General features: G+C 52.4%; 3 protein-coding genes across 4 annotated transcripts in view; 1 reads left to right on the top strand and 2 right to left on the bottom strand.

Moving 5' to 3' along the window:
* Nucleotides 1–1,296, top strand: part of EXTL1 (exostosin like glycosyltransferase 1) — a 13,336-nt gene extending 12,040 nt beyond the window's left edge. The window contains exons 10-11 of the mRNA XM_007459130.1: nucleotides 784–958; nucleotides 1,114–1,296. Coding sequence (XP_007459192.1) covers nucleotides 784–958; nucleotides 1,114–1,296 — 358 coding nt within the window. The remainder of the gene's footprint in view (nucleotides 1–783; nucleotides 959–1,113) is intronic.
* A 3,386-nt stretch (nucleotides 1,297–4,682) lies between these two features.
* Nucleotides 4,683–11,989, bottom strand: SLC30A2 (solute carrier family 30 member 2). Its single transcript, XM_007459129.1, has 8 exons — nucleotides 11,940–11,989; nucleotides 11,077–11,294; nucleotides 10,209–10,355; nucleotides 9,383–9,536; nucleotides 8,465–8,639; nucleotides 7,617–7,722; nucleotides 5,446–5,580; nucleotides 4,683–4,957 (listed from the first exon to the last, which is right to left on the bottom strand). Exons 1-8 carry the CDS (start codon nucleotides 11,987–11,989, stop codon nucleotides 4,812–4,814), a joined length of 1,131 nt encoding a protein of 376 aa, XP_007459191.1. The 3' UTR covers nucleotides 4,683–4,811.
* A 5,976-nt stretch (nucleotides 11,990–17,965) lies between these two features.
* The window catches only part of TRIM63 (tripartite motif containing 63), a 12,666-nt gene continuing 6,801 nt past the window's right edge, over nucleotides 17,966–23,830 (bottom strand). Inside the window, exons 5-9 of one of the 2 annotated variants that reach the window (XM_007459128.1) lie at nucleotides 23,150–23,383; nucleotides 22,362–22,384; nucleotides 21,908–22,032; nucleotides 19,605–19,676; nucleotides 17,966–18,549 (exon numbers count right to left, since the gene is read on the bottom strand). In XM_007459128.1, the coding sequence (XP_007459190.1) occupies nucleotides 18,539–18,549; nucleotides 19,605–19,676; nucleotides 21,908–22,032; nucleotides 22,362–22,384; nucleotides 23,150–23,383 (465 nt within the window). In that variant the 3' untranslated portion in view covers nucleotides 17,966–18,538. The remainder of the gene's footprint in view (nucleotides 18,550–19,604; nucleotides 19,677–21,907; nucleotides 22,033–22,361; nucleotides 22,385–23,149; nucleotides 23,384–23,830) is intronic. The other variant, XM_007459127.1, reaches the window with a different exon arrangement.

Genomic DNA, 23,830 nt, shown 5'->3' with positions numbered 1-23,830 from the left:
CCTGCGCGTCCGGAGCCTGTGCTCTGCAACGGGAGAGGCCACAGCAGTGAGAGGCCCGCGTACCGGGAAAAAAAAAAAAAGTCCTTGGCACACAGATAGTCAACAAATGGCAGCTAGTTGGGTTTCTTTTCTTTTCTTTTTTTTTGCGGCATGTGGGCCCCTCACTGTCGCGGCCTCTGCCGCCGCGGAGCACAGGCTCCGGACACGCAGGCCCAACGGCCACGGCCCACGGGCCCAGCCGCTCCGCACGTGGGATCCTCCCGGACCGAGGCACGAACCCGCATCCCCCGCCTCAGCAGGCGGACCCCCAACCACTGCGCCACCAGGGAAGCCCAGCAGCTAGTTGTATTTTAAGTAGAGCCATGCAGAGGATATGGACAGTGTTTGGATTTAGGGGTGGGTGAATCCACAGCCTTCCTGAAGCTGGTCTTTGGCCTGCCATGTTTGATGGCCTTGCAACTAGCTGATCCTCCCCTCATTCTGGCTCTGAGTTCAGATTTCAGAGCCCAGGGAAGGGGGCCCCAAGGAGCAGTGAGGGAGGCGGCAGGGAGTTCACCGTTGGCTGCAGACAAGCCACAGAGCACAGAGTAGTGGAGAGTGGTGCATACTTGGGGTGGGAGCTCTCTGAGGCAGCCAGAGCTCAGCAGAAAAGGGAGCAGGACTTTCACAAGAAGCTTAGGAATTGGGGTCAAAGGGAGAGTAAGGTCAGGAGGGAGAAGAATGGGGCCTGGGCGGGGTGTTGAATGCGGCGGCAGCCTCTCCTGCTCCTCCCTCCTTACCCAGGTATTACCACACCCTCTTCACCCACTCCCTGCCCAAGGCTCTGAGGACCCTGGCAGATGAGGCACCCACCTGTGTGGATGTCCTGATGAACTTCCTAGTAGCATCCGTCACCAAGTTGCCCCCTATCAAGGTGCCCTATGGGATGCGGCATCAGGAGGCCAGACCTCCTTCACTGGTGAGGATCTAGGGGGGTGGTTGGCACTGGGAGGGCCCCGGCTGGGGAAGGGATTCCCGTTCTAACCCTAACCCTTTTTGCTGCACGAGGCGGGGGTAGGGTGGGGTTCCGAGGACAGAGAAGCCCTCCAACTCATTCCTCCCCGCCCCCCTTAGGAGCCTGGGGGTCCGGGGCTCAGGCAGGAGCCGCAACCCGCAGCCCAGAACTGCATCAACCAGGTGGCGGCAGGGTTCGGCCACATGCCTCTGGTATCTTCTCGCCTCCGTCTGGACCCCGTGCTCTTCAAGGACCCGGTGTCCGTGCTGCGCAAGAAGTATCGCAGCCTGGAGAAGCCCTAGGAGGGACTAGCTGAGACGCCGGCCCGGCTCCCACCGGTCACTGCAACTGCCTCGGGGGAGGGGGGAGGCTCCGCCTCCTCCCTTGCGGTATCTGGAGACCCAATCAAGGCTGCCATTTAGCCAGCACGGCAGTACCCGATTGGCCAACCACCGCTTCGCCCCCCACCCCCCAGCCTAGCCGCTAGTGGCAGTTCCCACGTCGCCGGCTCTGGGGTCATTCCTCTGCCTTCGCAGACCCCTTGCCGGGAATGCCTTTCTCGGCTTCTCTGCCGAGCTGACATCTACTTCTCTTTCAGATCCTCGCCTCCTCCACGAACCTGCCTGACCCCCACCCCCGCCCCGGATCCTCTGCGCTTTCACAGCCGGGCGTGTCCCTTAGTCCCGACGCTATTCATGCTGCCTCGCAAGGTACATCGTCAGGCCCCAGGACTGACCCGGGAGTCCCGGGAGGGCAGGGCCGTGTCCTCGTCTCTCTGGCCTGGCAGGTGCGCCACAAATATTTGACGAACAGGTAGACGGAAGTAACATCAACTACATGCCTGGCCCTGTGGCGACAGTGGCGGGGGTGTGGACAGGGTGTGCGGAGTGAGACACAAAACTGCACCTCCCACCCCCACCCCCCGGGTTTTTAGTCCGGCTGGAAAGCAGCTTCTCGCAGAATCCTGGGCGCAATCCTCGCGCCCCAAGAATAGAGCAGAGAAGTGCCGGGGAGCCAGCTTCGGGGCTCCCTTCCCTACCTGGCGGAGCACAGTTGGGGGTGGTATGGGAACGCCGGTGGCCCTGCAGGGCCCGGGCTCGGGCCCCTCGGCTCAGGCACTGCCGTCGTTCTGCATTACCAGCCTTGACCACTAGTGGTCAGCACCGCGCCGCGCTCCCTCCCCCCGGAAAGGGAAGGAAGCTCGAAACGCCCGTCGGGTGGGATTAGGGGGAGCGGGGACGTCGAGATTGGTGGTGCGCAGCTTGAAGTCGGAAAACTGGTTGGCTCACACTTAGGACTAAGAAGGGGCCATTTCTAGGTGGGCTGTGTGGGAGCAAGGGCGGTCCCGAGCGCCCAGGTGGTGAGAGTGGAGAGGGGGAGGGGACCCTGGGTTCTCCTGGGTTCACCCACCTGGAACTGGAATGATCACTTCCGAAATAAAGCGCGTGTCTTTGCCCCTTTGCTCAGGCTATAAATACCTCTACAGCAGCTGCGCGGGGGGAGGAGGACTCAGGTCTTGCCTGGGAGCTGGGGCCACTCTAGAGGAATGGGGATGTGGGTCCAAACCAGGTCCAGGGTATCCGGTGTTTTTCTGCTTTGATGGCCTCGCAGCTTTGGAAACTCCCGTGACTAGTGACTAGCTCTCTGGCCAGAACATGGTGTCCCCAAGGCGTCCCACGTCCATCCTCCAGTTTGACCTCTGGCCCCTGGATGACTCAGGTCATCCCCAGAGCCAGTCACAGCGTGGGATGCAGAGAAGGCTCTTTGAGGAGGCGTGGGGCTGCTATATTCTTGAGATGGAGGGGGGAGTTTAAGGGGAGGGAAGACAGTCTGGCCCTGAGTCAAGGACAGTTGTTGAGGAAGCACACAGCTGCAACCCAGGCAGCCTTCCCAGGGTGGGGAGGACTCCAAGTGCCAGGCCCAGCTGGGGGAAAGAGACACCTTTTCCCTCCCCACTCACAGTTGCAGCACCCAGAACACTGAACTACCTTGGCATGGCCTTGCCTGTGGGCTGCCAGGCCCAAGGGCTCATACTGTACCAATATGCAGCCCAGAGCAGGTCCCCAGCCCCTGCTGTAGGGGGAGGCCTAGGGCTGTGCTTCTTTGGGCAAGTGACTCAATCTCTCTGAGCCTCAGTTTTCTCATCTTTAAAAATGGAGGACAGCAATGACTGTCTCTTGAGAGGTGTGTAAGGACTTGGAATATAGCAAAGCCCAGGATCCAGGTTCCTGCGGCCTGCCATGGCTGGGAGGAGGGAGGAATTTGATTCCTAAGATTGGGGTGGAGTGGAGCTCCACCAGCGGACACACACACACACACACACACACACACACACACACACACACTTCCAAGCCAGCACAACTTCCCACAGATTTGAAGGGGCCGAAGAACCCTCAAACCTAGATCACAGCCAACCCCGGATGACAGTGCTGGAAAGGCACAAAGAGGTCGTTTCACAGATGGGAAGAGAGGCTCAGAGGGGAAGGCGAGTGACCAACCCCTCCTCCTCCGGCTGTGGGTCAGGACAGAGTCAAGACAAACCCAGTGCTGCCCCCAGAGGCTGGAAAGCCCACCTGCCCCTCAGGCCATCCTTCCAGAAAGATGATAAAAGTACCCACTCTTCCACAACCACCATATGCTCAGCTGACTTTGGTTCCAGTCCTCACAACCACCCTGTGAGGTAGGTGTAAACATTCTTAGTCCACAGATGAGAGAGGCGCTGACCTGCCTAAGGGCAGAGACAGACCACTAGATCAGAGCCACCTGATGACTGGGCATGCTGCCTCCTCTGTGAGACTGGGGACAGGTCCCCTGGCTTCATCTTGGAAATACAAGCCACCTCCTAATTCAGGAATCTTCACACACACCTCAGAAAGCCAGGGGCTCCTGTTCAGGTTGTACCCTCTGTGTCGTCCATCCCCAAGTTTTGAGCAGGCCAGGCCATACCGGCAACAGAGCTGGCCCAACCATACCCAGTGTCAGGCTCCTCGACCCCGGGACACAATCAGGGCAAGAGGAGTGGCCCGGGGCCTGTGGGGCTGTTTGTGGGGGACCCAAGCTGAAATCTCTGCCCACCTCCACCCCTCCCGCCAGGACACCTTTGTGTTGGCACAGCTTCCTGGGCGTTGGCGAGGTGGGGTGAATAAAGAAAGAGGAAACCAGCAGGTCCTTACCTAGTCAGAAGCCCCCTACCTCCAGGAAAAGGAAACATTTGGCTCTCAGTGAAATGACTCAGGCACAGATCAGCCTCAGGTGCCCCCTGGCTCCCCATCTCAGGGGGGACCCGTATGAGTGCAGAGTCCTCACAACTCCCCAACTCCCCATGGCCTCCTTGTAGTGTATTGTTAGAGGCAGAGGAAGGGGTCTCTGTCCCAGGGCTTCTTTACGGATTCGTAAGGCAAAGGCCAGACAGACTGAAAATGGGAAATGAGGCAGGCAGGTGAGGGGACAATGAGTCTCCCCTCTGTCACCCCTCACTATGCCCCACTGCCTTTCCAGAGGCTAGTGGTAGGGCGGCATTAGCTGAGGATGAGGCCCAAACCCTGCCCCACCGGGAGCTGGAAGAGTGGGGTCACACCAGCTTTACACCTGCAGAGTTCCCATCCTGGGGCTGGCGGGAGTCGGATGGGGGAGACGGGATAGAGACCGTTCCTGGAGTGGGACGAGCCTCCTCCACACTGAACATGGAGCAGCAGTCAGGAGAGTGACCTGGTTTATAACCCACCTGGGGTAGGCAGAGTCCTAGCTGGGCCTGGGGGACACTCAGTCCAGCCATCGGCAGGCCTGTCCCTGCCCCAGTTGGTGCCTGGCCCAGCAATCAGTCCGAGGGACCCTGGCATGACTGACAGTCCTTCATGTCCTCAGAGTAGTCCTCTATCTGGATGGTCATGGTGTGGAAGTGGAACTTCCCCTGCAGGCGGGCGCTGGCTGCCTTTAGCACAGCCTGGGCATCTGCATTCCCAGCTGGGGGCAGAGAGGACACATGAGGGGAGGCACCAGAGAACCGATTACTCAGTCTTGGGCCCTTAGGAATGATTAGGAGCCTCAGTCTCATATCCTACCCCCAGCAGAACAAGATAGGGGATGATGAACATCAAGAAACCCCCAGACTCACTCCTGTACCAGGCAACCCTCTGGTTCCCATACCTGGCACAACCCTGAAAGAGCAGGAAAAGCACTGGCTTTAAGGCTAGGAATCTTTCCTCTGCCACTGATTAGCTGTAAGAGCCAGGGCGAGTGACCTTACCACCCCCCACCCCCCAACCTCAGTTTCTTCATCTATAAATGGGACTGTGATGACCAAATGAAATAATGTATGTCAAGTACTCAGCATGGGGTCAGGTCCAATGCATGGGCACTGCAAGCATCTGGGGTCATCTGGACCCATCAGGGATGGCCCCGGGCCTCCCGCTGCCTCTCTCTCACCCACCCCGAGTGTTCCCACTACTCACCGATGGCGATGTGGACAGACAGGATAGGCTGGGCCACAGTCAGCGCCCAGATATGCAGGCTGTGCAGGGCTTCCACCCCCTCCACCGACAGCAGCAGATCCCGCACAGCCATGAAGTCCATGCCCCTGGGGGTCCCTGAGGATGGCAGGGACAGGGGCTGAAGGAAAGGGTGCCCTCCCACCCACGCCTGTTCCTGCTCCTCAAATGTCCCCTCACTCAGAGCTCCTTGGCCTGACGTTGCCCCCACCTCCCAAATGACCCCCATCATCTCACCCTGTTGTATTTTCCTCTTCACACTTAACACTGGCAGAAATTATCTTATTTGTTAGTTTCTTGCTGTCTCTCCCTCTGAAGTGGAAACTATGCGAGCAGGACAATTGTTTAGTTTACCACCCTATCCTCAGTGCCTAGAACAGTGCCTAGTCCCACAGTATATGCTCTATTAAAAAAATTTTTTTTGTCTTCAGCAAGTGGTACTGGGAAAGTTGGACAGCTGCATGTAAGTCAATGAAGTTAGACACACCCTTACACCATGCACAAAAATAAACTCAAAATGACTTAAAGACTTAAACATAAGACATTGACACCATAAAACTAACAGAAGAAAGCATAGGCAAGACATATTCTGACACAAATCATACCAATGTTTTCTCAGGTCAGTCTCCCAAGGCAACAGAAATAAAAACAAAAATAAACAAATGAGGGCTTCCCTGGTGGCACAGTGGTTGAGAATCCGCCTGCCAATGCAGAGGACACGGGTTCAAGCCCTGGTCTGGGAAGATCCCACATGCCACGGAGCAACTAAGCCCGTGCGCCACAACTACTGAGCCCACGTGCCACAACTACTGAAGCCCGCGCGCCTAGAGCCCATGCTCCACAACAAGAGAAGCCACCGCAATGAGAAGCTCACACACCGCAAGGAAGAGTAGCCCCCGCTTGCCGCAACTAGAGAAAGCCAGCGTGCAGCAACAAAGACCCAACGCAGCCAAAAATAAATTAATTAAAACACAGAACAAAACAAAAAAAAACCTACTTTAAAATAAATAAATAAATAAAATAAAATATGGAACAAATGAGCCTATCTACAAAACAGAAACAGACTCACAGACACAGAGATCAGACTTGTGGTCGCCAAGGTGGCGGGGAGGGAGAGGGATGGACTGGGAGTTTGGGGTTGGGAGGTGCAAACTATCACATGTAGAATGGATGGACAAGGTCCTACTGTAGAGCACAGGGGACTATATCTAATCTCCTGGGATGAACCACAATGGAAAAGAATATTAAAAAAGAATGTATACATGTGTGTAACTGAGTCACTCTGCTGTACAGCAGAGACGGGCACAACATTGTAAATCAGCTATACTTCAAATAAAAAACTTTTTTTTTTTCAAAGAAGGGAAACTGGGGATCCCTGCACCCGCATAGGGAATCCTTATCATGACTTTTATCTGGGTCAGTCACATTCTTGGAGAAAAAGCTCTGACCTGCAGCCAAGCACTCCTGTTGACCCCAAATCAGGATCTAGACCAACCCTGACCACACAGAGACCTATGACCCAAGATCCTGAGCACAAGCAAGCCGGGTGAATAAGTGTGGTAACTCAGGGCAGACCATCTGCCACCACTGAGCACCCCTCAAAGCGCTGCCACGTCCTCTGGAGGTGGGGTCCTCAGAAAGGAAGGCCTGAGCTGGAGTGGATTCTGCAGTCTTATCCAACACCAACTGTCTTTTTCTGATCCTCAGTCTGCCCGCCCCCGACCCCCGACCCCACTGTGCAATGAGAAACATAAACATCAGCCCCCAAGGGAAGGCAAGTGGAGACTCAGGAAACATGAGGAAGGACTGGAGGGCCACGTGCTACAGACACCAGCCGGAAGCCCCCTGCCTAGGCAGGGAGGACACATCCCAGCAGGGAGGAGGCACCCCTGGGGGTAAGAGGAAGGAAAGGACAATCCAGAGGACATTTCCAGAAACAACCACACCTGAGGGCCCTGCTCAATGCCAAGATCAGTCCGGGGCCCCAGGAGGTTCTCCAACCTATGCCAGGCTCCAGACCATGGCCCCCCGCCAATGTGCTGGGATGCACCCTACACCCAACACACACACCACACGTGAACTTATATTAGAGCTGGAGAGCCAAGAGCGAAAAGGGAGCCCCAAGCCCAGGTTACCTTCCATCAGCACCAGGATCACATCTCTCACGATGGTCAAGGTTGTCCCCAGGACGAGGATGGAGAAGAGGAAGGTGCAGATGGGGTCTATAAACTTGTACTCTGGCTACAGGAAAAGGGCAAGGCAGAGCTGGGGCTCACCACCCAACACCTTAGCCTCCCTTCTCTGCTCCCACCCAGCATTAAGTCACGGAGAGGGGCTCTCTCTGCAGGGTGGGCATGAACCTCACCCTGGCCCTGCCTCCCAGTTCTCTACCTTTTATTCTGTGTCCAAAAGGACAGGCAGGGCAGACCACACTTTAGGATAAGGCACTGCACCTTCCCACCCCTCCTTGCCCAAGGGGCTGAGACACGGACAGAGCTAAATGGAATCTTAGGCACCATCTGGTCCAACATCCCCATTTTATAGATGGGGAAACAGAGGCTCAATTAGAGCAAGGGACTCACTCCACATCATGCGGCTGGCAAGGGGTGGACCAGGCTTCAAACCCAACCCTTGGCTCTTTCCACTACACCACACTGCCTCTATGTGATGGGCAACGCCCAGGCAGCACACAGTCCTGGGTTTGAATCTGGCTTCACAACTTACCAGCTGGGTGACGCTGTGCAAGTCCCTGAGCCTTTCTGAGCTGCAGAAAACACCACCACCTCCCCTTCAGGGTTGTTATCAAGCCTGTAAGTGCTAACACTTACTGGGTGTTGGATAAATGTTCCTTCCCTCTCCTACCCTTTTGCCCAGAGCTGGGAGGGAGCTAGAATCTGGAAACGGTCCTGTGCAGAGAGAAGCCTCCAGATGATCTACCCTCCCTTCCCCACCCGGCCCACTTCCCTATGTCCCCAGCTCTAACCTTGAAGTATAAAATAAAGGCTGCCACTAAAACGCCCAAGCTCTGCAGAAAGTCTCCAACCACATGGATAAAGGCAGCTCGGACACTGGGGTTCTCCTGCTGCTGGCTGGTGTCGTGGCTGTGCTCATGGCCATGGCTGTGTCCGTGGCCAGACTGGTGAAGAATCAATCCCATTCTACAGAAGTGGAGACAAGGCCAAGGGGCTCATTGAGGTAGCAGATAGAGGCTTCAAATCAGCCAGGTAGAGGGCCCCATCAGGACTGGCCTCCCCAGACTACATGATCCCTTTGGCCACGTGAGGAGCCCAACCCACGTGGCCTTGGTTCAGAGTACCAACAGGAGAAGGGGCTCAGCTCCATCCAATGCCAGGCTGAGTCTGGGCACAAAGATGCCCCAGTGCCAAGTCTCAGAGCAGGAAAGCCCCACAGAGGGGCCTTCACCATGTCACAGATGGTGAAGCTGAGGCCCAGAGAAGGAAGTGGCTTGCCCAAGGCCACTGAGCAAAGGTCAGAGAACCCAAAAGAGACCCCGGTGCTCTACACACCCTGCCTCTCACTGAGACCAATTTCAGGCACATCACCTTGAAAAAGGACTTGGATTCTGCCCCTAGGGACACCTGCTCCTGCAAGAACTAAACTCACCCCTCCCCATGACAGGTAGGAAGCCTCTCTGGTTATTCACTGGCATGTATGGGGTGGGAACTTGATGCTGCCCCAGGTTTACAGCTCCCGATAGCCTTGCCCTAGGCCTCAGGCAGGACTCAGGTGTTCCAGGTGCCAGAGCTCAGACCACTAGGGAAATTCTGATCCTGCGACCTATCCTGGAGTGTGGCACCTCCTCCTAAGAGAGCAGGCATGTAGGTATGCGTGTGAGAAGTGGGAGGGGGAAAGACTCACAGGGAACCCAGGCCACACTCACATGATGTTCACGACCACAGCACAGCCCGACGTGATCAGCATGGTCCCCTCCTCGATCTCATAGTCCCCAGAGGTCAGCCGTTCCACTGCTAGGTACACCAGTACCCCAGTCACGACCCAGATGGACAGCACAGAGAGCAGGGCGCCCAGGATCTCTGAGGAAGAACCCGGCCCACAATACCAATCTTAGCATGGGGCCTTAAGGCTAAAGAGCCCCCTCCTCCTCCCCACAAAGTCTGGGCCTGGGTCCGACTGGGCACTGCTGGAGCTATGGCTGGTGTGGTTGCACCTTACCCCACGACTCTTACGTCTGGGAACATCTGAGCTAGAAGAAACTCAAGAAATCATCTGGGTCAGCCCTTTCTGTTGAAGCTGACTCATTAAAATATAAACCCATTGCTCAGCTGGCAAACTAAGGCTTCTGAGGAACAGAGGCTGGGCCATCTGCCACCAAGAGGAAAAATGACAATGCAGCCCAGAGATGAACTTCAGAAGGCTTTGCTGAACTTTCCCTCCCCCTAGAGCTGATCCATGGAGTTATGTGCAGAGGTAATGCACAGTCATTTATTCTTGAAGTCTGGCCACTTCATTTCTTAGGAAGGTGGACTCTCCTCTCCTGCAGGGTGGGAATTCCCAGAGGAACAGGGGACCAGGGCTCCCCCATCAGACTGGGAGCTCCCAAAGCACAGAAGCCAAGGTTGACATCCTCTTCCCCCACCCAAATCACCCCCCTGGCCTTACTCAGGGACCCAGTGCACCCACCTAAGAACCTAATCTTGACCTACCCCCTCTCCCAACTCCATCCCCATCCCAACCAGGGCCCTTACCAGCTCGCTGCCAGCCAAAGTTCATGGTCTTGGTGGCTGGCCGGGAAGACATCCACAGGGAGAAGAGGCTGATGAGCATGCTGGCAAAGTCAGTGAGCAGGTGGGCTGCGTCTGTCATGATCGCCAAACTATGTGCCAGATACCCACCTGCAGGGGCAGGGCCAAGAGGATGGAGGGTCCTTATCAGTTCCCCAAGGAGCCAACTTCCCAGAGTGTGTGTGCAGCAGGAAAACCATGAGCTCTGGAGAAAGACAATGGATTCCAGACCTCTGCACCATTAGCTGTCTAACCACGGTCAAGTGACTTACTTTCTCCGAGCCTCAACTTTTACCATCTGTGAAATGGGATTAGCAAAATCTACTTAGAGGGTGAACGTGAAAATTGAGTTCAAATTGGGCCTGTAGGGGAATTCCCTGGTGGTGCAGTGGTTAGGACTCCCCGCTTTCACTGCGCCCTCGGAATGGGTTCAATCCCTGGTCGGGGAACTAAGATCCCACAAGCCGCATGGCATGGCCAAAAAAAACAAAAACAAAAACAATAAACAAAAATGGGCCTGGAAAGCATAGCAGGCACTCAGTAAAGGCTCCTTCCTTCTAGGCACTCATGTCTTCCCTGACCTACTAGTTGTGTGTGATCTTGGACAAGTTCCTAAACCTTATGGTGCCTCAGTTTCATCATCTGTAAAATAAAGAGACTAACAGCACCCATATGACAGTGCAAGGTTGTTGTGAGGATTACATGACACAGTGTGCATATAAAATATGGAGCTCTTAGTATTAATACTACAGGAACATCCAGGAGAAAAGCCTTTTGGATCATCCAAACTACCCATGTGCCAATTTCATTTAATTAGCAAAAAAGTCCTTACCAATGACTTCCCCAATCATGAACAACAGGCAGAAAGCACAGGCCACACAGAGCTGGCGCCACGCCCTCTTCTTCTTGAGGTCGCAGTGACTGCCAGGACCCGTCTGGGCATGACAGTAATGGTTGCTCTTGGCAGCCAGCTCAACGGGCTGCAAGTCCAGGCCAGGTGAAGGCAGAGGCATCCAGCCAGCCCCATCCTGCCACAGAGATCTGTAAGACCTGTCCAAGGAGGAAGGGTGAGGGGAGGCTCAGCTCTGAGATGGGAGCAAAGAGGGCTGACTCCAGTCTTACCTCTCTGCGGGGCCTGGTTGTTCCCATGTGCCCATTTGGAAGAGGAGCTTAAGGATACTCCGAGCTCAACAGACTCTGCGGAGTGACCAGAAGCCCCTCTTTGCAGGGGGTGCTGGGGAACAACCAGTTCAGGAGTCTTGGCTCGGTGTGTTCCCTCCTCCCCCATCCCTCCCAGGGCCTGGAGGAGGCAAAGACCTTGGGAACCGGCCAAGGGGCTGGGCCGGTCCAGCCGAGCAGGGAGAAGAAGAGCAGATCTCCGCTTCTCACAGTCTGGGGACACCGGGCCTCCCAGGGCGGGGCTGCCCCCGGGCAAAGTGCTGGCCCCGGGGCAAGGCTCCAGGCACGCACTCCCCACTAACCCGCAGGGGTCAGGATCTGTGCTCAGCCACAAGAGGGGAGGGATGATCCCCGTGCCCAGACTCCATTTCCCCTTTCCTTCCTTCACCTCACCCCACCCCTCCCGTGTGGTCCCAGTTCAAGCCGCCGTCCAAACCAACCGCTGGCAGGATAGCAAATGAGGAGGTGGGTCTGATGCCACTCAAATTCCCGCCCCTCCCCAGGCTCTCGCCTTACCCGGCTCCAAGCCCGGGGTCCAACAGATGCTTCCTCTCGGTGGCCTCCATGCGGCCTCGTGAGCCCTGCCGTGTGCTCCCTGGAAGTTGCGCGCGGGACGCTCCGCGGCGCGCACTCACCTGCCTGGAGGGCACTGCGCGCCTTTCCCGCCGCCCCGGCGCGTGAGCCCCTCGCCCGCCCGCCCTGCCGCGAGTTCGCTCCCGCCTGGCCGTGCCGAGGCTGGCGAGGGGTCGTCCCGCTGTTGCTACCGCTGCTGTCCCCACTGCGTCAGCCGTGGCGCCCCGCTCCCGCTGGCTTTACCCGGTCCCCGCTACCTCGTGTGAAGCGGCGCGTCGTGTGCAAAAGCCCGCAGGGAAGGGGGAGGGGGCAGCTGGCGGCATAGGGCCCCGGCACTGACCCCTAGCACCCCGTCCCCTGCGTCCCCGGGGCCCAAGGAGCCCACCTGGCCTGCGACACAAAGCCTAACCGCTCCCCTCCCCCCCCGCCCCCGCTCTGCTGCTTGGCGTTTCCGAGTTGGGACTAGTCTGCGCCGCCTTCCCCGGCTTGGCGCTGGGTGTGTCCCACCGGGAAGTTCTCGGGCCCCGGCTTGGAATGTGGCTCCTAAACTCAGAGTAAGGGCTCCTGAGGCTGGGGTTGTGTCTTGCCCTCAGGAAACCACTTATCGGTTTCCACTCTCAGTCTGCAGACGCCCGAGCCCCCCATGTTCTTCCGCTCAGGCCAGGGGGCTCCTGCGGGCGGGGTATGCCTGCCCTCAGGCTGGGGCAGTAGCCCTCCTTAGGACTGGTTGGCACTGACTAAGCCATCCTCGCCACTGAAGCAGCGCCGGTTCCTCCCGTCTTGCGCGCTCGGATTAGATCTGGGGTGGCCGGCTTTATCTCCACTGCTACACAGAGCAGGGTCGCGCTTCAGCAGCAGTCGCCATCTAGACAGAGCTGACACCACTACCACCACACCATCCTTTCTCCACTGCCCCGCAGCAGTTCCCAGGAGCCCCATGAAGGTGCCATGCGTGGCGTTCCGCCGGTAGAAGCCGGCCGGCCCTTCCTGCCGGCTTGATGCCCCACCCAGTTGAAGCTTCGCCCTCCCCCGGCGGTTGGGTGGGAGGAGGGGCAGGGGCCTCTGATAGGCCCTCTACACAAAAAGAGCTTTGGGCTGGGGACCTCCCTGGCCAGTCACCCCATCATCAAGGGCCCTGGGGACCTTGGCTTGGCTATGGCCCTTCACAGAGACAAGAGACTAGGGTGTGAGCCCCTATCCCACACCACTGGGGACAAGGAGGGGCTCCTTCAGTGTCTCCCCGACAGGAGTCATCTTGTTAGGAAACAGTGCTAGGAGCGAGGATGGCAGCGGCATGCCTGCCTAGATTGGGTCCCCACTGAGTGCCTTTCCACCTCCTCTGGACTGAGTGTGGACATCTTTTACCGCAGGCTTCCTGGCTTTCCTGTATACTCTTAGAACCAGCAAGCTCAACATTACCTGGAGAAGGTGTTAGAATGCAGGTTCCAGGTCCCTGCATCAGACCAACTGGATCAGAATCTCTGGATGTAGACCCTAGGAATCGACATATTTACAAATTCTCAGGGGATTTTCTGCACAGTAAAGTCTGAGGACCTCTACATAAGCTTTTATCATCTCAGACATATATTCACTTGATCTCCCCACTAGATTTTAAGCTCTTTGAGAGCTGGGATGTATTTTGTATTTCTGTTGCAATTTAGTTTAGCTCTGAGCACCTACTGAGCACTTAGTTAAATGCCTGTGAATTGGACTGAAATAAAGAAGTATATAAATATAGGGCTGGTCACTTAATCAGATGAGAGTAAGTGAGGTAGGTGCAGCTCACAGGGGTTTCTTGCTGGGCCATCTCAGTCGTGTTGTAGTTTCAAGCTGCCCTATGCTCAGGTTAATCTTATAATTTATTTGAGGGCAAAACATTTATGCTTTAAAAAAGTGTGTCATCGGGCTTCCCTGGTGGCGCAGTGGTTGGGAGTCCGCCTGCCGATGCAGGGGACACAGGTTCGTGCCCCGGTCCGGGAAGATCCCACATGCCGCGGAGCAGCTGAGCCCGTGAGCCATGGCCGCTGAGCCTGCGCGTCCGGAGCCTGTGCTCTGCAATGGGAAAGGCCGCAACAGTGAGAGGCCCAAAAGTGTGTCATCTATGTCCCTCTCGTTTCCTTTAATGCAAAGCACATTGTAAATTCTCAATATGTGGAGATTTACAAATTGGATCCAGACACATATATTCATTTTAGAAAAACTTTTATGCCAAATTTCCCTTAAATTAATACTTTTCTAGGATGCATTTTAATTGACTTGCAAGAGTTTGACTAATTAGTTAAGACTTTGATATACTGAAAAACTGCTCCACTTGTATTCTATTCAGAGATCCCCAGAAGGTCCTCTGCTAATGACCTAGCAAGTTGCAGACCTCAACAATTTTATTCTAAAAATGTAGATTCCCCTATAAAGAAAAAAAATGTTTCCTGCCATTCCAGTTCTACAAGGATCAAGCCATTAGCTACTACAGTCGGCCGCTGAGGAGAATTCAGGATGGAGAAAAATAAGAAGTGTTCTGGGCTTTGGATATACTGGCCCCTAGGTAGTTAAGATGCACATGTAATGAAAATTTTTAATGATGCCAGATTCTTGCATCTTCCCTTACATAGGAAAGCACTAAAATCATTAACTTGAGATGTCTCTTTTTTGTGATTAGCAGACTACATATTTTTCTCAGCAAAAAAAATTCATATATATCCTGGCTCCTCCCTTACCTCTTCGGAGCAGCTGCTTAGTAAGGACCCCAAATAAAACATAACTCACAACTTTTGTGTTGTGCATTTTTATTTTGGTCAACACCTACATTCCACAATGAATCTGATTCTGTAGGTCTGGGGAGAGGGTCTGGGAACCTATATTGTTTAAACTTCTGAGTTTAATGCTATTGTGAAATTATTGTTCATTTTTTATGGTATAAATGGTTATGATTTTGAAAAGAACCTTTATCTAAAGTATTGAAGGATAAAAGGGCATGATATCTGGGATTTGCCTTAAAATAATCCCAGTGTGGGGAGGGAGTAATGATGGAGAAGAAACAAGTGTCTGTAACTGTTGAAACTGAGTGATGAGTATGGGGGGGTATGTTATAATATTCCCTCTACTTTTCCATCAGTTTGAAATTTCCCAGAATTAAAGGTTTAGGGGAAAATAAACCTCTGGTGATTCTAATGCAGCAGCCTATGGAACCGTATTCAAGATTCATGGAATAACCCTCTGCAACCAGTTTCCTTACAGCATGATCTTAAAAGAAACTTGTTGATCAAGAACCCTTCATACCACCCTTAAGTGTTCTGGTTTGTGTGGCAAAGTAGAGATTCCCTTATCTGCAAAGAACGTGTATCTCCCTGGATTTCAAATTTCTGACTACAGAGCCTTGACTGCCCTCCCTCCTCCCTCTGATAAGTGACAAGATAGTGGATGGACATGTCTATCTCACATGTGATCAGTAACCTGGAGAAGAAATCTGGAGCCAGAACGTGGACAGGTTGTAATCCTGATCCTTGTGATTTCAAGGTGATGAAAGCTTCTAACTTTCCGGCCTCAAATTCCTTCCGTCTTCTATAGGAGGGTAATTTAGGACTATGAAGAAAAGCAAGTGTGTGATTGTTAAAAAAAAAAGGATAGTGGTGGGACTTCCCTGGTGGTCCAGTGGAAAAACAGAAAAAAAGGATAGTGGCTACCTCCAAGCAGGAGGAGGGAGACACATGATGCGTTTCTTGGGTTTGATAATGTTCTTTTCCTTTTTCTTTTCTTTTCTTTTTTTTTTTTGGCTGCACTGTGCAGCATGGGGGATATTAGTTCCCCAACGAGGGATCAAACCCGTGTCCCCTGCAGTGGAAGCGCGGAGTTTTAACCACTGGACCACCAGGGAAGTCCCTATTATTATTATTATTTTTAGTTGAAGTATAATTGATTTACAGTGTTTAGGATGTACAGCAAAGTGATTCAGTTAAACATATAATGTTCCTTTTCTTGACCTGCTAAGTAACAGCATAGGATTTCACTATACAGTAGTTTATTTAACTCTAAAATTAGTTCTGTGCACTTGTGTGTATGTAATATGTTACACAATTTTTAAAAAAAAATTTAAGCTTCAGAATTTAAGGACTAGAAATGAAAGCAAAATCTGATCACCTGAAATTCAAAGTTAAGGACTGAGTTAGCCTTGGAAAAACTCCCAGAAGTGAAAATGGACAGAGGTGTGAGGGTTTAAAACATTTTTGTAAAGTGAATTCCATAGAATGCTAGTTCTGGAGGTTGTCATGTGAATGAATAAGTTGGGAAATGCTGGGTTATATAGTCAATCCACCAAGAAATATTAAGAGCTTTAAAGATCAGGTGGTATTCCAAATACCGTGAACTCGATGGACCAGTAATTTGTCTAAAGTTAAACAGCTTTCATTATGGCAGGACTGCTCAGAGCCCTTAAGTTGCTACTGAGTTCTGAATGTCGAAAAGTTGGGACAGACTCTGCAGTGTTCCTCAGATTTCTAAATCCGAGGTGTCTCAGACCCAATTAACGCACCACCTCAGATTCGCTCAGCTGCACCTCTCTCCGAGCCCCTTGGCCCCTTTTGTTCATGGACAGCCTGGAGGTTACTTCAGCCGCGGTCATCGCCTCATCCGCTAGCACGGGTGGCTGTCTTGGCCTTCCCTGGAGTAAATCTGGGCTCCAGCAGAGCCTCCATGGTGACCACTGCGGCGGGGAGAGCAGTAGCTCTAGCACCCCTGCCATTAGCCCTGACAGGTTTTTGTTTTGGTTTTTTTTTCCTTTTCTGTAATGTGAGTGTCCGACTTGAGCTTTGACTGCCATCCATTTCAAAAGAGGCAACCGCTTCAGGGCTGTCTCTAATAAACACCTTGCCAGCCACAGCACTAGATAAAGAGCCAGGCCGTATCTCCCCACTGAGGCTCCTTTGTTTTGGAGATCTTAGTTGATTTTGCTAACTGACCATTTGAGCCATTCGCTTTTTTTCCACTTCCCACGCTTTAAATTCCCTCTCTTATGTTCTAAATTCACCAATAAAGAATGAGCTTTTGAAACCCTAGGCCCCCACCCTAGACCCCAACAGAAGCGAAACCCAGGCTCTTGCTTTCTCCCTCCCTCTCTCCACCCACGAACTCACTGCATGGCCCCAGGGATGCTATGTAATTTGCAGATCTTGTAAGTAATAAACCTTTATTTTTTCAGAATTTCCTGATGGTTAGTACTTAAGGGCATCTTGAAATCATAATAAGAACTACAAGGGCCAGTCTAACCACAACATTGGTTGCTGATAGGCTGAGACTGACACAAAACGCACACCCAACCCCACTGGCCACCCCGAGGCTCTGCTCCACCCACCACCTGCAGGGTCAGCTGACAGGTGCCTTCTAGCTTCCCCGGCAGCTGCCCAAAGGGCCAAGTGATGCAGTGGAAGAGCAAGGGCATTAACTCTCCGGGAGGCAAACTCCAATCCTGGGAGATGGGAGGTGAAAGAAGCCAGCAGACAGGTCTCTCCCTTCTTCCCTCTGATGAACTGTTTGAGGCAGGTTGTTCTTTGTAACCTGCTAGAAGCATCTCCCTTGGCTGAGCAAGCCGCCAGGGGTCTCCTGGTGGACCTGTGGCCAGCTGGGTAACGCGATACTTTGTATTTGCTCCCCTCCTTTCCTGACTTGCTTCCACTTCCCTTCACTCCGGCTGCCCTAGGAACGTAGCTGAACGAAAGTGTTTACTCTTTGCCTCAGGCTCTGTTTTCTGGAGAACCAGAAAATAAGGCATTGAACCCTTTTCTGGAGGGTCCTCTCAGGGCGTTTTCCACGTAGTTCTCATTGGGAAATGCGGGTTTCAAGGACAACTTCTTTGGTGGGATAGAAACCTTGGCTTGCCATCACTGTCTACTTCCTGCTGCACTCTTCCTATCAGGTCTTCTGTCTACCCTGAACTGTCCTCTGAAAAAAAGGCTGAATGAAACCCCAGCTCTTTTGGTAATAAATGGAAGAAAGCGCTGTGCATTTATTAAAACAACATGTAACACGAACTCAGTCGCTGTCCCTTATGTCAGGAATAGACACTGAAATACAGTACCTTATCCTTTCCTAGGTCTGTGAGTGCTACGGAGCCCCTCCCACCAAGGAGAGGAAGTGGGTGGCTGTATCAACCTGGCTTCTTTCCCTTCTTTATAACAATCGTCCATCACACGATGACCAGGCATTATCATACAAAAGTTCCTTTACAAAAAGCACCAAATTGGCATACATATACAAGTATATACAAAAATCACATTTCAAAAACGTACAAAATATTCCATTTTGCACCAACGTAGAAAAGTATCCAGTGTGGTTGTTTCAAGCACGTTTCCAACTCTGGTCATGACGCTGGACACAGCGGTGAGGTCCCGCTCCTGGTTCCTGCTCTCTGAGCAGAGAGAAGACACACCTCCCCATTGCCCCTCCAGGGGCCCTGACCCCTCCCACCCTGGGCCTGTCACCAAGGCAACTGGGCCCATCCCCACCCTCCCCAGTCTCTCTGCATCTAGACGGTCGCTCCCTCATCCATCTCCTTACTGGTGTCCTGAAAGAAAAAGACGAAGAAACACAAGGTGAGATAGGGACTCAGGAGGATCTAGGGCTTACCAGGATGCAGTGACAAAATTATCAGACTCCAATTCCTGCCTGGCCTCTCCCTTTTAAAATTGCAATAGAATTTAGCTGCCTAAATGCTATGGATTTCAGATCCAATGCAAAAAACTCCAGAAGGTTACTTTGTATTTTTTAGCTGGATTGGAATTTAGTTCCAATAATAACTTGAATTGAAAAATAATAACATTAGCAAACATGACGTTTCTATGTGCCAGACACTGCGTTAAATGATTACCTAATTTAGTCCTGATTACAGTCTAATCTTTTGAGGTCAGTACTGGTATGCCCCCTTGCATAGATGAGTAGGTCAAGATTCAGAAAAGTCTTGAACTGCCCAAGAACACACCGCTAGTCCGTGGTAAAGCTGTGATTCAGAACCCAGGCCCTTAACTGTACTCTGCCAGGTTGGGAGACTCAGATACCTATGGGGCCAGGTGACATGAATGGGTCAAGCAGGCAGGCTGACAGTGGTGGGGCTGGGCAAACTAGCAAATGGATGTCCCATCCAAAGGAGGCAAGTGCTTCCCAGAGCCAGCTCTCTGAGACTAGGGAGAAAGGCAAGCCCAGCGTTGTTAGCTCTTTTTCCAAATTTTGACAAGGTGAAAATCCACAGTCTTAGTTGAACTCTTCTTTTAAAAGAAAACAAAAACAAAACATCCTTTTAAAAAAATCTACTAATTTAAAAAATTTTGAACGTTGGGCCAAGCCTGCCTTGTGGGTGCTCTCTTTTGCCTCTGTTACACTGTGTCACTTTCTGTTTAGGAAGGTCATTTAGATGTGAAACGGGGGCTTTTTATTATGAATAGTTTGGGGGAGTTCTCTAAGAGTAAAGGGAACACGACTTTACCTTAATAGGTTTAAAACCCCTACAGGGAACAAGAAACATCACCCCACCGTCAAGCACAGCACTTTGCACTCAGTAGGGATCTCTTGTCACTGAATGAATGAATGAATGAATGAATGAAAGGAGGGAGACGGATTTCTCACCTTCTTCCTTCCCCTCTGTGGACTCTTCCTCTTCCTGATTTTCTTCTTCAATAAACGCCTCCTCTTCCTCACCTGTGTGTGACAAAGACCAATTGCATTAGGTTGGGGCCGGTGTCTCGCTCAGAGGAGATCCAGGCTGGAGACAGCACTCGTTCCACAGCCAGTCGGGGTCAAACGGCCACGCGGTGACATCACTGGCCCAGGAGGTGATGGGCTTGCGTCCTCCTTCCCCAGCCTCCTCCTTTCTTCCCGCACCCTTCCAAGCGAGGGAGGCTCAAGACCGCCTTTTCTCCAGTAGCAGCAGCAGCATCTGTCACTTGATCTGCCTGCGACTGGAGGGACCTTTGGGGAAGCACACTGTGTACCGCTGCACATTTCTTAGATAGATCAACTTTACCTGGGGAAAATGGGACAAAAACGCCTTGATTCTCAGGAGTCAGAGTCCTTAGGAATCTGCTCAGCCTTTGAGATCTGCTTGCCTAGCGCTCCTTCGATTTTCCGCATTCCTTAGCCTACAGAGGCGTGGATGTGGGGCGTGGAGCCCTTCTGGGGCCATCTGCTCCTTTGTTGTCTGAAACTGAGCCTCAGACAGTGACTGTGCCGCAACCTTTGTGCTCACTCTCCCATCCTGGGGTATCGCCTTCAAGCTCTACTCACAGGGAACGTGTCCCTCCCCCGCCCCCTCTCTCAAGCCACTTCCTTAAGCCTTTGGGGGCCCTGAGGGGTCACTACAGACTCAGAGCATTTGCCAAGAGTATCTGGGGAGAGGCTTGAAAGAGTCAATTCCTCCAAACTGTCACTTGGGATCTGTGCATAACCCAGGGAACGGTTTTGTGGTGGTTTACCCATTATCACAATTAACCACTCATAGCAGCATTTGCTGAGAACTTACTATGTGCCAAGTGCTTCCTTGTGCTGAGGACTGTACACGCACTGCCTCATAAAATCCCCAGAAGGCCCTCGGTGGAATCCTCGCGGGGTTACTTACTGGTATGTGGCCTCTGCAAGTCTCTCACCTTTCCTTGGTTTTATTGCCTCAGTTACAAAATGGAGATGACAAGAGAACTACCTTTTAAAGTTGTTGTATTAAACAACAAAATTCACGTCCAGGGCTCAGTGCCCCGGATATAGAAAGTGCTCAATAAATGGTAGCTGTGGGTACTCTCCCCATTTATCCATGAGGGCATGGAGGCTCAGGGAGATTACTGAAGGCAGTGCAGATAGTCACAGTGTTGGACTGTTCGCATAGTATGATCCACTCTTGAATATCTTAGCTTAGGGAGGGTGACAGTAGAGCAGATGCTCTACAGCAGTGGATACACCCGAGTCCGTTGACATCTCAGCTTTGGGATGCATTTTGTCCTTACCTAAGAATAGGGTATATTTGGGCTTCTGGGAATAGATTTAACACATCAGAGTCTGAAAGCTTGCAGGAGAGCAGATGCAGGAGGTGCCAACAAGTTTTGCTCTTTCTCTTGCCAGCCCACTCACAGTTCTTCCCTGTTCCTGAACACCCCCTACCCCGCTTTCTTTCTCTCAGCAGATCATTGGAGCATCACCTCTCAGACAAATGCAACATTCAGCAGAATTGGATCCGCCCTCTCTTTCTCCGTTGCTAACTAGCTATCTTTCAACTGTGCAACCTTGAGCAAACTATCAAAATCTTTGTTCTCCATCTGGTTGCCTCATCTTCTCTTATAATTTTTCCTTTATTACTGTTATGGTTATATTGTTACAATTATTATATGTACGTTATGGAAGAGTAATCACAAACAGAAGCGAGGACAGAATATAGATGAATTAAGGTGCCTGAGCATCCGCGATTATAGCAGTAAGAAGCTGAAGCCAAGACTAGCTTTAGGCAATAACTAGTATATGTCTAGCATCTTACAAAGGCTTCTGAAGCAATACCTTATTTGTTGCAACAGCATCATTCGGTGGTCATTATCAGTAGGCCCATTTGTTACCTAAGTTTAAAGTTAGGAAATGAAGCTCCTAACTTCAGAGGTGGAGGGAGCCTCCAAAAGGCCACACAGATAAGAAGTGGTAGAACCAGATTTGACCTTAGGTCTGCCTGACTCCAGTTGCCAAGCTCTTTCTATTGCCCCAGGTTCTGCCCTATAGCAGATCCATACATAATTAATTGAGCAACAATTATGTACCAGGCACTGTGGTGGGCTCTGAGCTCATCCAGAAGTTGGCTGTATGAATTTAACTGATATCTGGGCGTCTTTGCTAGTGTATCGGCCTAGTGTGGGGCTCAGTGGGAGGGACGCTGATTTAGGGGGAAAATAGCCCCTTACCTGTCTCAAAGTCGATGGCCCTCAGGGTGTCTGCTATGTGCTCTAAGTCCAAAGTAAAGTAGTCCATGTTTTCAAAGCCCTGCTCTATCTTCCCCAGCTGGCAACCCTTGGACGCTTCCACAATGCTGTAGGGGAGAGAGAAAAAGGGGTGGGGTGGGAGCACAGTGAGATCTCTGGCCTCAGAGAAGGAAGGAGTTGTTTTAGCCCTAACTTATACCAGTGCGCGTGCTTGTGCCCACACCCAGGCCTTGCACCCAGTGAGGATGGAGTATTTCCTCTCCAGTCACAAGCAGAATGGATGGTCCAAGAAAGCAGGGGTGCAAAGGCCAGGAAAGCTATCCTGGGGTGAGACCCTCCCAGCAGAACTAATGCAAAGGAGGAGGCCCTCTGGACAGAAGTTGGAGGCCCTGAAGGGAGCTGGGGCCTTGGATCAGAGCCCCGGAGAGTCACTGACCTTCTGATGAGTTGCTTGGCACTCTGTGGGGGAAAAGAAAGAGCAAAGGGTTAGGACTGCAGAAAGGGTAGCCTCAGGAAATCAGCAAAACCAGTGACTGGGCTCTACAGATGGGCACTTGGTGCCGTTCCCTAGCCCAGCTGTGACCCTCTCCTCAGTTTCAGCAGAACAGAGCTTGGATTTTCCCTCTGTCCATCGTCTGCACACATCTTGCTCATCATCCTAGGACCCTCCCATTGTCCTGGCAGGAAGCTTGGATTCTAGGAGTATCAGTCTAAACCCTCTTAAACTCTAAAATCTTCAAGATGAGAATGATACCTAATCACCTTTTTATACCCAATGTATAGCACAAAGCCTGGCCCACAGTACGTGCTCAGGAAATTTTTATTGAACTTTACTCTTCCTTCACAAAATCTTATAGCTGATCTTTTTATGTGTCCCCCAAGAAGCTCTTCTAGGGTAGGGCTGTGTCTCGTTCATCTGTGTCTCCACCTCAGTGGCTGGCCTGTGGCAGGTGCTCAGTTAATAGTCTCTACGTGGACACTGTATTTGGCCGCTTGCAAAGCCTTTTCACAAACATCCTTTTATATGATCCTCATAAAATCAGTTAAGAGGAAAGAAGTTAGGAACTGTTACATGCTCACTTTACAGACGAGAAAACTGAGGCTTGGAGAGCATTAAATGACTTGCCCAAGGGCACATTCTTTGGTGATCAGGGCTGAAGCATGACTTGACCCCCAGACAGAGCTGTGGAGCTGAAGTGCCCACACCCTCCCGGTCCCGCTCACCGAGAGGAAGATGGCCCCGCCAGGCTCGTCCAAGGACTGGACGGCCGTCTCCACCAGCTTGCTGGACTTCTGCAGTTGCTGCCGGTATTGGTGGATGAGGGCCTCGTGGAAGCTGAGCTTCTCCTCCTGCTCTCGCGTGACCCGCTGCAGCAGCTCACTCTTTTTCTCGTCCAGGATGGCGTACAGCACGTCGAACTTCCGGCTCAGCTCTTCCTTCACCTGGTGACTGTTCTCCTGGGGACAGAAATCTTGGAGTCACATCCTGCAGGCCCTCCTTCCTATCCCCAACGCTTCCTTCTTGGGATGGGTGTGTGCTAGGAATAAAAAGTCTGAAGCTGGGGGAGATTGACGGCACCCCCATGTGACAGAACACGAAATGAAGCCTTAGCAAGAAGAAAGCTTTTGCTAAGGTTTCCTAGCCGCTTAGTACACCAGTAACGTTTGGAGGCTGGTGGCATAGAGAAAGCTACACCTTTCCTCAAAAGTAGAGACTCTGCGCTTCCCTGGTGGCGCAGTGGTTGAGAGTCCGCCTGCCGATGCAGGGGACGCGTGTTCATGCCCGGTCCGGGAAGATCCCACATAATGCGGAGCGTCTGGGCCCGTGAGCCATGGCCGCTGAGCCTGCGCGTCCGTCCGGAGCCTGTGCTCCGCGGCAGGAGAGGCCACAACAGTGAGAGGCCC

This window comes from Lipotes vexillifer, unplaced genomic scaffold (genome assembly GCF_000442215.2).
Source record: "Lipotes vexillifer unplaced genomic scaffold, Lipotes_vexillifer_v1.1 scaffold496, whole genome shotgun sequence".
NCBI lineage: Eukaryota > Metazoa > Chordata > Mammalia > Artiodactyla > Lipotidae > Lipotes > Lipotes vexillifer.
The sequence above is the reverse complement of the archived record's forward strand: the minus strand, read 5'-3'. Positions and strand labels throughout refer to the sequence as shown.

Coding starts and splice junctions, on each gene's coding strand:
- SLC30A2 (XM_007459129.1), bottom strand. CDS start 11,989: ATGGAGGCCACCGAGAGGAAGCATCTGTTGGACCCCGGGCTTGGAGCC. Junction 10,356..11,076: donor CATGATTGGGGAAGTCATTG/GTAAGGACTTTT, acceptor CTGCCCCTGCAG/GTGGGTATCTGGCACATAGT. Junction 7,723..8,464: donor CCTTTATTTTATACTTCAAG/GTTAGAGCTGGG, acceptor CTTTTCCTGTAG/CCAGAGTACAAGTTTATAGA.